At 70.3% G+C, this 12,351-nt stretch overlaps 1 protein-coding gene across 3 annotated transcripts; it reads left to right on the top strand.

Moving 5' to 3' along the window:
- Positions 1–604: 604 nt before the first annotated feature.
- On the top strand, positions 605–12,004 carry LLGL1 (LLGL scribble cell polarity complex component 1). Of its 3 annotated transcripts, none has more exons than XM_086472811.1 (22): positions 605–685; positions 3,454–3,551; positions 5,829–5,910; positions 6,011–6,126; positions 6,582–6,740; positions 6,824–6,986; positions 7,080–7,215; positions 7,338–7,392; positions 7,507–7,664; positions 7,757–7,974; positions 8,089–8,156; positions 8,511–8,664; positions 9,119–9,223; positions 9,449–9,741; positions 9,840–9,993; positions 10,096–10,249; positions 10,354–10,637; positions 10,905–11,169; positions 11,294–11,408; positions 11,516–11,610; positions 11,717–11,840; positions 11,926–12,004. In XM_086472811.1, the coding sequence occupies exons 1-22, from the start codon at positions 605–607 to the stop codon at positions 12,002–12,004; spliced, it is 3,156 nt and encodes a 1,051-aa protein (XP_086328937.1). The 3 variants fall into 3 exon arrangements, with proteins under 3 accessions (XP_086328937.1, XP_086328938.1, XP_086328936.1); XM_086472812.1 differs by having other exon boundaries at positions 6,011–6,141; positions 11,516–11,604; XM_086472810.1 differs by having other exon boundaries at positions 6,011–6,141.
- Positions 12,005–12,351: the final 347 nt, after the last annotated feature.

Here is a 12,351-nt window from a genome sequence, read left to right as displayed (position 1 = left end):
CAGGATGAGGCCTTGAATCCCCCATGGTTGTGAGGGGTGTGGGGGGGGCTCTATGACCGGGATGCGCGGCCTGGTGGTGCCCTCGCTGTCCCGTCCCCCGTTTCCCCTACTAGCAGCACCCCGGAAAGAAAAAAAAAAAACCCACAAAAACCAACAAACAACAAACCACGAAAGAAAGGGGTAAAAATCCAATATAAAGAGAGAAAGCGTCCACAGAGGGCGCCTGAGCTGAAGAACTACAAGTCCCGTCGTCCCCCGCGGCGGCGCATGCGCAGCGCTGGCGGGAGGAGCTGCGTCGCGCAGTGCGCGGTAATTGGCGGTAAGGATTGTCCGTCAGGGCTGTGCCCCGCCCCGCCGCGGCGGTGCCTGCCCGGGCTCGGCGCGCGGCGCTCGGCGCTCGGGGCGCGCGCACCGGGACCCGTACCGGGACCGGGACCCGCAACCGGGACCCGCACCGGCACCGCCCCCCCCTCCCCCCCCCCCCCCCCCCGGCACCGGTACCACCCACCCCGGGAGCGGCACCGGGACCGTCCGCCCCGGTACCGGCCCCGGGATCACCGGCCCCGCCTGCCCCGCCCGGTACCGCGCCGCCACCGGCCCCACCATGATGAAGTTTCGGTTCCGGCGGCAGGGTGCCGACCCGCAACGCGACCGCCTCCGGCACGACCTCTTCGCCTTTAGCAAGGTGCGCCCGGGGCCGGGGGGGGGGGGGCGCGGCGGTGGCGGCGGACCCCGGCGGGGGGGCAGTGGTGGTGGGGACCACCGGTAGCCACCGGGGGTGTCGGGCACGGCCGCGGGAGCGCGGTGTGCGGGCACCCCCCCCGGTGGTGCAGGCTCCAGCACCCCCCCCCCCAGCGGGATGCCGCCCCCGGGGAGGGGAGCAGCGACCGGGGCACCGCCCCCCTGGGGACCGGGGGGTACCCCCGGATTGAGGGGGGGAGTGGCCGCGGTGGGGAACCACGCACCGGGACTCCCCCGCTCCCCGGGGAGCAGGTCTGGGCCCGAGGAGGGGATATCTCCGCGGGGGGGCAGGCTGTGGGGACACCCTGGGGCAGGATGCGACCCCCTCGCCGGCGCGACGTCCCCCTTCCCCAGCCCCGCCGGGGCGGGGGCTTCCCCGAGCCCCCCCTCCCCGGTTTCCGCGGTGCCCCTGCCCCGTGGCTTCCCCCAGGCCTCGCTCACCGGCAGCGGCGTTTCGGGGTGCCCCGCGCCCCCCCAACCCTGTCCGGCCCCACAGCATCCCTGGCTGCAACCCCCATGCCCCATGGAGGGGCTCAGCCCCTCAGACCCCCCTGCCCACAGGGGTGGGATATGGGGGGCGTTGTGGACCCTCTGTGTCAGCAGGAAGGGCTGTGGCGATGACCCCTGGGGGTGGGGGCTTGGGGGTCGCCTTGTACCCCAAAGATGTGTTTTTGGGGGACTGGGGACATCAGAGGCCCAGAGCTTGGTCCCCGCACTGGGACTGGGGAGGTTTCCCGCTCAGTCCCCTCCTGCGGGGTGAAGACCCCCCCCCCGGGCTCCTCAAACAACCGGGGAGGGACCCTGCGAGCCCTCGGATGCCGGACCCTTCCCTCGGCACATCGGCAGGGTGGGCCGTGCTGGTGGGTGCCCCCCTGGGGTTCGGTGCACCCCATCCCAGGAGCCTCTCGGTGTTGGGACCATCCTCTGGCCACCGGCAGCGGCCCCTGGCTGAGCCCAGACCGTGTCTGTCCGTCCGTCTGTCCATCCTTCGGCAGCACCCTGGCACCGGTGTTGGGTGCTTGCCCAAACTCGCTGTGGCGTGCACCGGAGGGAACCCCGGATCACCCCACGGCTGGGGTTGGGAGGTGTTGGGGTGTCCTCTGCATGGGGGGGCGGGGGGGTCACCCCAGCACAGCCCTTTCCCCCCTGACTCACTGCTGTGGGCGAGGGTCTGGCCAGGGTGCAAGGCTCAGCCCAGCCAGAGCCCCCCCCCCCCCCCCCAGTTTTGGGGAGGATGATCCCACGGCCAGATCCTGCCCGAAGCAGGCACCCTGGGGGGTCTGCACCCCGTGGGGTGTCTCGGGGGGGGGTGGGGGGGTCTGGGGAGCAGCCCCGTTCTGGCCGGCTCAGCGTGGAGGCCGCCGGCTGCCCACCTGCCTCCCATTAACGGTTGTTTTTCCTCCCGAGCTCCAAATCTGCCTGGGATTTGCTGTAATTTGGCCGGCAGCGCGCCTTGGCCGGCCCGGCACAGCCTGCCGGATGCGGGAGGAAGGGCTGCACATGGGGGGCTGCCAGCTGGGTCCCCCCTTTCTCCGGGGCTGGGGGTGTGGGGGAGCTGGGAAGGGCGCTTTTGGAGGAGCGCTTGGCACCGGGGGGTGTCTTTGCCAGCGTCGTCGTGTCGGTCCCTGGCCTAAAGCATCGCCAGGACATCCCCGCGCTGCGGCTGTCCCAGCTGCCGCCGCCGTCCTCCAGCGCGGCGTGCGTCCCCGGGGGGGAATTCGGGGTGACCCTGCGTGCCGCAAGGACTGGGATCCACAAGCATCCACTAACTCGCCTCTTCCTCCCCCTCCCATGGCTCAACCAGCCATTCTGGGACACTTTGGGTGGGCTGGGGGCATTGGCACGTTCCTGAAGGTGGCCCTTCGGAGGGCAGGAGGAGCCAGGGGGTGATGGTGGCTGCGCCGGCGGGTGCGAAAAGCCACCCCGCTGCGCCTCTCGGCCGCCCCAGACAAAGGGAGCGGGTCAGGATCCGGCCAGTCTGGCTCCAGCGCCCTCCGTATCGTCTGATCGCACCGTCGCCGCTCAGCCGAGCTGCCCCCGGGGCCGCTCCCCTCGGGAGTCACACGGGTCACCTCGCCGCTGGCCGGGGCGGTGGGTGACCCCCGTGTCCCCCCGCTGCCAGGCGGGCAGCCCCTCCCCAGCTGGCGAGCCCGGGCACGCCGTCACCGGCCGGGACTTCCTTGGGAAGGTGCCCGCGGGCGGCACGAGGCGCTGGCGGGGACATCCCCGGTGCTGGTGGGTCCCGCTCGCCTGGTTCTGCCACCCGGCACCCCTGGTGACGTCGTGGTGGGGGTCCCACCTGCCCGTGGGGGTGAGCTGGACCCCCGGTCACCTCTCCTGGGGCATCCGCACCTCGAGCAGGGGGTTTAGAGTTGCGGAGGGGGGTCCCTTCCCCAAAGTGCTGGCGGTGGGCGGTGGGGTGGCTTGTGCGAGCTCAGACCTACCCCAGCCCTCGGTGTGGCTGTTGGGTTCGGTGTGTTTTGGGGTGTCAGGTGGAAATTGGGTGAGGAGTGAGGTCCCCCTTCCCCAAGGATCCCCTTGGCGGCGGTGGGGGACGAGGCAGCATCCTCGTGGTCCTCCGTCGCAGGGGCGAAGCTCAGGCTGGTGCAGGACCGGAGCCGTGGGGGGGAGTGAGAGGGGGGCCGTGGGGGGTTTGGGAGGGGTCAGGGATGGGGGGGGGTCCCGGCTTTGACCTGCCTGTCCCCACGGCAGACGGTGGAGCATGGCTTCCCCAGCCAGCCCAGCGCCCTGGCCTACGACCCTGCCCTGCGCGTGATGGCCATCGGCACCAAGGCGGGAGCCGTGAAGCTGTATCCTTTCCCCCCCCCCCCGAGGGCAGGAGGTAAGGACCCTCTCCACACACGCAACCCCCCCCCCACCCGGGTTGCCCCCCATCCTGGGAGAACACCAGGAGACTTAGGGGTCCGGCAGCACCCTGTGTTTCCCCCCCCACTGTCTGTCCCTCCATCCAGCTGGGTGGGGAAGGGGTGGTTGGAGGAAACCCCCCGCCTTGGCCAAAATGCTGGGGGGGGACACAGGCGCTCTGCCATCCCGGGTGGCATCCCACCAAGGGGGTGCTTCCCAGTGTCACCCCCTCCCTTATCCCGGGGGGGGGTGGGGGGGGTGTCCCCTGTCCGTCCTGGCTTCCTCCACGCAGCCTTTTGCGGGGGGGGGGGGGGGGGGGGGCAGCGGGGCCTCCGGCCAGCCTGGCGCTGGGGTGGGGGGCTATGGCGGGGAGAGGGGGGGGGACACACACGACACGACGACGTGGGGCCTGGCCAGGCTTTGTTGCCGGCGGCGTGCAGGGAGACTTCAGAGGGCTGCTGGCCGGCGGCCAGGGCTGGATGCGGCCCGCGCTCGGGGGGCCCCAGCGCCGCAGGAATGCGGGGTGGGCGTGCGGGACTGGGAACGGGGACTTGAGTGGGGGGGACGGGGACGGGGACACACGACACACGTGGGGGTGGTGGCTGCGCCCAGATTGGGGTCGGGGTTGGGTTGGGGGGGGGTGTATGTGTGTGTATGGGGGGGGGGGGCTGTCGCGCTCCCCCTCCCCCAGGCAGGCGGTTCGCAGCCTCCCGAGCACAAAGATGGCGTGGGGTTTTGTGTGGGCTTTTTTTTTTTTTTTTTTTTTTTTTTTTCCCCTCTTCTGCCGAGGCCGCCCTGGTTGCCAGCCCGGCCGCGACGTCGCCGGTCTCTCCGCTCGGCCGCCTCGCCGTGGGGCGCTGGCTTCGGCCACCCCCGGGTTAAACCCCACCGGGGGCCGCGGAACCGCCGTTGTGGGGGGAGGCCGGGGGGGTTGTGGTGCCCTGAGCATCCTCTGCGGGGATGTTTTTGGGGTGGTACCCGTGGCTCGGGGCTGGCGGTGGGGTGGCACGGGTCCTGCCCTCCCAGCCCCGCTCGGGCTGCCACCGAGAAGATGCTTCTGGAGGTTCACGGTGCTGGGGAAGCCGGGGCCCGGTGAGGCAGCAGCCAGAGCTGGCCTGACTCGTGCTACTGGTTGGTGGGGGCACCCATGGGTGCTCCCTGGTCGGGCTGGGTGGATCTGGTTGCAAACAGCCTGGCATCGAGGGGCTGCCACCGCCTGGGGGATCTCCTGGGGCATCTGGGGGTCTCTAGGCTTGGACCCCACCGTGGTGTGCCGGTGCCACTGGTGTTCCCGGGCCACTTGCCCCGAGGGCTGCCTGCTTTTTGGCCTGTGGCACTATTTTGGGTGGGCAAAGACCCCAGGGCGAGTGAAGATGGGTGGCATCCCCTGTCCTTTTAGCACCCAGAGACCCCTGCGTGCTCCCCCTCGCACGCCCTGTTGTTTGGCCTCCCCAAAGCCTCCGCGGCTCTGGCCTGGCTCTGCCAGCTCGGCTGTGCCCGGTGCTGCCAGACAGCTCCTGCCTGTCGGTCCGGGCAGAGCCGCTGGGCTGGTTCCCTGCACCGAGGGCACCAGAGGGGTGGCCGGGGGCGAGGACCCCAGGGGCTGGCTGGCAGAAAGCCCCGGCGTCGCCGTGTGCCGAGACGTCGCCGCGCAACGCACCGGCGACGCCGGGCTGGGGGCAAAGCGGCTCACCAGGTCTGGGGATATCGGGGAGACACCAGGTCGGGGTGCACCGTGCGGTGCTGGAGCCACCGTGTGGGTCCTGCCCCGGTTCCTGCTGAGCGGCATCGCCGGCGGAGGAGCCGGGACCAGTTGGGTGAGGCTGTGCCGGCGCATGCCGAACCCCACCCTGCTGCCGATGTGTGCCGGGCTGGCCGGGACTGCCGGTGCCTCTGCACAGCCGTGGCCCTGCGGCTGAGGAAGAAGTGGGTGGCAGAGGGCAGGAGCCAGCCTGGCCCTTGCACACTCACCGCAGCCACATGTCGGCCGCATCCTGACCCGGGGCATCCCGGTCGGACGGGCGTGGTGGATCCCAGCCGGGGACGGTGGTACCGAGGCTGGCTCTGGCACGCGGTGCTGCCAAGGATGCTCTGCCTTGGTTCTTCCCGGGGTCACGGGGCTAAACTGGTGCCTGCTGGCAGAACTGTGACCTGGGAGGGTCTGGGGGTTCACCGGGGGGGGGGGGCTCTACCCTCGTTGTTTCTTTGACGGCCCCCCCCAGATACGGCGCGCCGGGCGTGGAGCTGACCGGCTTGCACAAGGAGACGGCCACCGTCACCCAGCTGCACTTTCTCCCCGGCCAGGTAAGTGGGGGGTCCCCAGGGGAGGCCTGGTGGCAGCTCCCCCAGCCCCCCACCCACCCCGCTGTTGTGTGTGTGTGTGTGTGTGTGTGTCCCCCACCAGGGCTGGCTCCTCTCCTTGCTGGATGACAACACGCTGCACCTCTGGGAGGTCTGCCAGAAGGAAGGCTGCTCCCACCTGGAAGAGACCCGCAGCTTCGGCCTCCCGGGACGCCCAGGGTCCGACAGCGCTAAGTACTTGCCTGGGCAGGGGGGGGGTGTCCCCCAGCTGCTCCCCCCCGCCCTCCGTGGGGCTGCGGCCGGGAGCGATACCGCTGCCGGCTGGGAATGGCGCGTGGGAGCAGCCGTCCCTGCTCGGGGCGGGATGGTGGCCAAGGTCCCCTCGGTGGCGGCGGTTCTGCTGCTGGGATGCTCCTCCGATCCCGACTGGGATGGTGGGGGCAGGGGGGGGGGACACGACAGCGCAGCCTTGGGCTTTTTATAGGTGCTGGCAGAGCCCGGAGGTGATTAATGGCTCTAATTGCTATCGGCGCTGACGCTGTCCTTGTCCTCCTGGGCCACGGTGGGGGGGGGTGGGGATGCAAAGTTGGGGCAAGGGAGGTTTGGGATCTCTCCGCTGCTCCCCCAGATCCAGCACGGGGCTGATGCAACCCCCCCTGCTCCCCCCCCTCCAGCTGCTCCCCTGGCATCACACGGGTGACGGTGGTCCTGCCGACGTCCGCCGGTGCCGTGGCCTGCCTGGGCACCGAGGGCGGCGCGGTGTACTTCCTCGCCCTGCCCTCCCTGGTGCTGCTGGAGGACAAAACCCTCTTCCCAGACGAGATCCTGCAGAGGTGAGCCCTGCCGGCCCCCGTGCGCCCCCTCCCCGCCACCCCCAGCCCCCCCTGACCTCCCTGTGTGTCCCCTCCCCACGCAGCGTCCCCGATGACTACCGCTGCGGGAAGGCGCTGGGGCCGGTGGAGTCCATCCAGGAGCACCCGCGCGATGCCAACCGGCTCCTCATCGGGTACAGCCGGGGGCTGGTGGTCCTCTGGGAGCAGAGCACACGCGCCGTCCAGCACCTCTTCCTGGGCAACCAGGTACCGAGGGGGCTGGGGGGGCTGGCGGGGCCGTGGCCTCGTGTGTCCGTCCCCCCTATCTCGGGTGTCGAGCCCCCCTGTGTGCCCCCGCAGCAGCTGGAGAGCCTGGCCTGGGAGCAGAGCGGGAAGAGCATCGTCAGCTCCCACAGCGACGGCGGCTACATGGTGTGGGCGGTGAGCGGTGCCGGCCAGAGGACCCAGCAGCCCGTCATGTCCACCATCCCTTACGGTACGGGGGACAGGGACTGGGAATTGGGGGGGTGGGGGGGGTGGGGAGCAGGGATTTGGGGGCTGATAGCCCCATCCTGGTGGCCGGCGCTGCAGCCCGCGGGGTCGATATCTTCGTTTCAGGTCCGTTCCCTTGCAAAGCCATCAGCAAAATCCTCTGGCGGACCTGCGAGTCGGGGTACGTCCCCGGGGCGCTGGGTGGGCGGCTGGTGATGGGCACGGCGGCGGGGGGGACGGGCGGACCTGGGCTGTGGGGTGGATGCCCTGATGGAGGCTGCTTCATCCCACCCAGGAACCCCTTCATCATCTTCAACGGGGGGATGCCACGGGCCAGCTACGGCGACCGGCACTGCGTCAGCGTGCTGCAGGGCCAGACCCTGGCCACGCTCGACTTCACCTCGCGCGTCATTGACTTCTTCACCGTGCAGAGCGCCGAGGCGGCCGAGGGAGGTACGTCCCACCGGGGCCGTCCCGGGGAGCGGGAGGGGGGTGGGGGGGGGGGGGTCTCCTCCGCTCCCAGTAGCCGTTTCCCCCCTCCTCAGGCTTTGAGAACCCCCGTGCCCTCGTGGTGCTGGTGGAGGAAGAGCTGGTGGCCATCGACCTCCAGACGCCGGGCTGGCCCACCATCCCTGCCCCGTACCTGGCGCCGCTCCACTCCTCCGCCATCACCTGCTCCTGCCACATCTCCAACGTGCCCCTCAAGCTCTGGGAGAGGATCGTCAGCGCCGGCGAGCAGCAGAGCCCCCGGCTCTCCTCTGCGGTGGGTGATGGTGGGGACGGGAGCATCCCGAAGCCCCCCAGGATGGGCTGGCAGAGGGGTGACGCTTGCTCCTGCTCCCCACGGGTGTCTCAATCCTTCCCTCCATCCCTCCAGGCTTGGCCCATCGATGGGGGGAAGAACCTGGCCCAGGAGCCCACGCAGAGGGGGCTGCTTCTCACTGGGTGAGTGGTGTGGCAGGGGCGCAGGGGGGCGTCCTGGGAAACCCAAAATGCGCCGGGACACACCCCCCCCTCCACGTACACCCCAGCTCAGCCCCTTCCTGTGGTGGAGGAGTGGGATGGGGGTGGTGGGGGGGGGTTCCAGCCACTCTTGTTGGGTGGGCTGCCCTTCTCTCGTTCAGCTTGATGGCCAGGCAGGAACGTGTCACCCGCTGCGCTGTGTGCGTGTGTGTGTGTCCCCTTGTGTCCCCCCCTCCCGCTTCTGGCACGGTGGCTGCCAGCACACAGGCGGCTCTTGTTAGCCGGGCAGATGTCAGGGCCCTGCGCTAACAGGGCCTCCCCGTCCCCCGCCCCCAGGCATGAGGATGGCACCGTGCGGTTCTGGGACGCCTCGGGGGTCTCCCTGAAGCCCCTCTACAAACTGGGCACCGCCGGCATCTTCCAGACGGACTGCGAGCACAACGACAGCCTCAACCAGGCGGGCGAGGAGGAGTGGCCGCCTTTCCGCAAGGTGAGGTCCCCCCCAGAGCAGGGGAGGGGGGGGACACACAACGCTGCTGTGGACCCCAGCACCTCCCCCCGCTGCGTCCGCTGGCGCCGGGGAGGGGGTGGGGACACAAGCCTAGAGCTGGGCACGGAGGATGCACCCGCCGGAGCCGTCCCGGCTGCGTCCCGGGGACGTGCCCCCCGGCTCAGGGCACAGCTGCCGTGTGACGCCCCGTTGGGGACACAAGGGACGCTTGTCCCATCTCGTGGGTCTGCCCCAGCATGGGGGGGAGAGCCGGGGGGGAACGCGTGGGGACAGACCTTGCCCGGGCGTGATGCCCGGAGCAGCCCGTGCGCTGCAGCCGGTACCCACCAGCTGGTGGGGGGGGACATGGGGGTGCAGGGGGCACAGTGTGGGGGGCTGCCCTGCAGCTGCGTGAAGGTGCCTGGTGTGTCCCCTCCCCTCCTTCTTCCCACAGGTGGGCTGCTTTGATCCCTACAGCGATGACCCCCGTCTGGGCGTGCAGAAGATCGCGCTCTGCAAGTACACGGCCAAGATGGTGGTGGCCGGCACGGCGGGGCAGGTAGGGCAGTGGGGTCTGCCAGGCCCCTCTTGGCTCCCCCTTTGGGGACACACGCCACGGTGCGGGGCGGGGGGGTGGCTACAGACCCTGCAGAACCCCCCATGCGTGTCCGTGAAGGGTTCCTACCCGCAGGGTTTAGCCCCCAGCTTACAGCAGGGTGGCTGTCCTGGGATGGGGCTGGCACGTGTCCCCCACCGTCCCTCCCTCCCTGCTCGTCCCCTGCAGGTGCTGGTGATGGAGCTGAGCGACGAGAAATCGGAGCACGCGGTCAGCGTGGCCACGGTGGACCTGCTGCAGGACCGCGAGGGCTTCACCTGGAAGGGCCACGACCGGCTGGCCCCCAGGAACGGGCCCCTGCCCTTCGCCCCCGGCTTCCAGCCCAGCGTGCTGGTGCAGTGCGTGCCCCCCGCCGCTGTCACCGCTGTCACCCTCCACTCCGAGTGGAACCTCGTGGCCTTCGGCACCAGCCACGGCTTCGGGCTCTTCGACTACTACCGGCGCAACCCCGTGCTGGCCAGGTATGGGGGGCGGGGGGGGGAAAATTGGTGCTGGGGACGCCCCCGCCCCCAAGTGACACGATGGGGGTCCGGGCGCTGAGCGGCGTCGCTGCCCGCAGGTGTACGCTGCACCCCAACGACTCGCTGGCCATGGAGGGGCCCCTGTCCCGCGTGAAGTCCCTCAAGAAGTCCCTGCGGCAATCCTTCCGCCGCATCCGCAAGAGCCGGGTGTCGGGCAAGAAGAGGCTCAACACCAGCAGCCCCTCCAGCAAGGTGGGTGGGGAGTGAGGAGGTGGGGGGTGCTGCCCCGGTTGCTCCTTGTCCCCCACCGGGCAGGGGCTGACACCCCCCCCCCCATCGTGTCCCCCTCCCCAGGTGCAGGAGGCCAACGCGCAGCTGGCCGAGCAGGCAGGACCCCCCGAGGTGGAGATGACGCCCGTGCAGCGGCGGATCGAGCCTCGCTCGGCCGACGATTCGCTCTCGGGGGTGGTGCGATGCCTCTACTTCGCCGACACCTTCCTTCGAGATGGTGAGACACCCCCCACCCCCCTCTTCCTGGGAAAAACCCCCAAGCTGGATCTGGCTGGTGCTGTGAGGAGACGGGGGGGTCTGACGCTGTTCCCCTCCCCGCAGCTGCCCACCACGGCCCCACGATGTGGGCAGGCACCAACTCCGGCTCCGTGTTCGCCTACGCCCTGGAGGTGCCGTCGCAGGAGAAGTTTTCGGAGCGGGCGGTGGAGGCGGTGCTGGGGAAGGAGATCCAGCTGATGCACCGGGCGCCGGTGGTGGCCATCGCGGTGCTGGACGGGCGGGGGAACCCCCTGCCCGAACCCTACGAGGTCTCACGGGACCTGGCCAAGGCCCCCGACATGCAGGGCAGCCACTCCATGCTCATCTCCTCCGAGGAGCAGTTCAAGGTGAGCGTGGGGCTCGGTGTCCCGCTGCAGCGGTGATGGGACCCACCACCCACGACGTGTCCTGTGTCCTTTCTGGGCGTCCCCATCACCCTGGGCACAGGGATGGCGCTGGAGGTGACCAGCCAGGTCCTGGGACGCTCTAGTAGCTCCAAGGGGAACGTGCCGCCCTTTGCCACGGGCTTCTGCGGTGGGAGGCTGCTTGGGTGCTCCCCCTCCAAAACCCCCTGCAGGTTCCTGTTCCCACCTGGCTCCTTTCGCCCCCTCCAGGTCTTCACGCTGCCCAAAGTGAGCGCCAAGACCAAGTTCAAGCTGACGGCACACGAGGGCTGCCGGGTGCGGAAGGTGGCCCTGGTGAGCCTGGCCAGCGCCAGCTCCGAGGAGCGCCTGGAGAACTGCCTGGCCTGCCTCACCAACCTGGGGGACATCCACATCTTCACCGTGCCCGGCCTGCGGCCCCAGGTCCACTACGGCTGCATCCGCAAGGAGGACATCAGCGGCATCGCCTCCTGCGTCTTCACCAAGCACGGCCAGGGTGAGGGCACCACCCCTGCGCGGGTGGCGATGTCCCTTGTAGGTGGGACACCCTCTCTGGCTGCAGCCTCGCAGGAGGGGTCCCTGAGGCTCTTTGTTGTGTCTTCCCCCCCGCCCCGCTCCAGGTTTCTACCTAATTTCGCCGTCCGAGTTCGAGCGCTTCTCGCTGAGTGCCAGGAACGTGACGGAGCCGCTGTGCCAGCTGGAGGTCTCCCGGCTCCAGGACACCTCCTGCCTCAGGTGGGATGTGCCTTGGGGGCGCGGGGGGCTTTGCTACAGCGGCGCCCCTGTACACCTGCCCCGTGGCACCGGCTCCGGTGGTGATTTCTCCCTGTTTTTCCTTCCAGCAACAGCTCGACGGCGACGCCGAAGCTGCCGCAAGCGAACGGTACCCACGTCCCGCGCAGCCCCGAGGGCCGATGCTCCACCACCGACAGTGACCGTGAGTGACCGCCCCGGCCCTGCACCGCCTCCCCGTGGGCTCTGCTCCGGGCCCGGCCCCGTGTCGTGGCTGCCCCCCAACCCCTCCTGTCCCTGTGGCTCCCCAGGGTCCCCTGAGGAGCACCCGGCTGCCTTCTCGCCCGGCCCCATCGATTCCCCCAACAGCAGCATGGAGAACCCGCTGGACACCACGGGGGACATCACCGTGGAGGAAGTGAAGGATTTCCTGGCGTGAGTGGAGGGGTCGGGACGGTGTAACCAGCACCGAGGGGCCGCGGCGGTGCCCCCGGCTGCCTCTCACCCTGCTCTGCCCCAGGTCCTCGGAGGAAGCGGAGAGGAACCTGAGGAACACCAGCGAGGAGGAGGCCCGGCCCGCGGGGATCCTCATCAAGTGAGGTGTGTGAGGAGGGGGGGCATAGGGGTGGGCACCCCCATACCACAGTGAGGACGTGGCTCCGGCTGCAACCCCCCCCCCAGGCTGCCACAAGGCTTGGGGCCAGGACCCCAATGCAGCACCTTGGCGTCCCCACCCACCCCGGCGAAGATGGGACTGTGCTCCCTGGGGCTTGGGGGGGGGGGGGGGCGGGCAGCATGTCCTGGCCACCCCCCCCCCCCCCCCCAGGTCCCCTTTCTCAGGGGCTGCTGCATCACCCACAGGCGTCACCGGCCTCCCCGGCCCATCTCAGTGCTCGGATTCCCGGGACGTGCGACTCGACTGGACCCCCCCCCCTGCGCCCCCTCC

Source organism: Leptosomus discolor, chromosome 14, assembly GCF_034619465.1.
Source record: "Leptosomus discolor isolate bLepDis1 chromosome 14, bLepDis1.hap2, whole genome shotgun sequence".
Lineage (NCBI taxonomy): Eukaryota > Metazoa > Chordata > Aves > Leptosomiformes > Leptosomidae > Leptosomus > Leptosomus discolor.
Note: the sequence above shows the minus strand (reverse complement) of the source record. Positions and strands in the feature narration are given on the sequence as shown.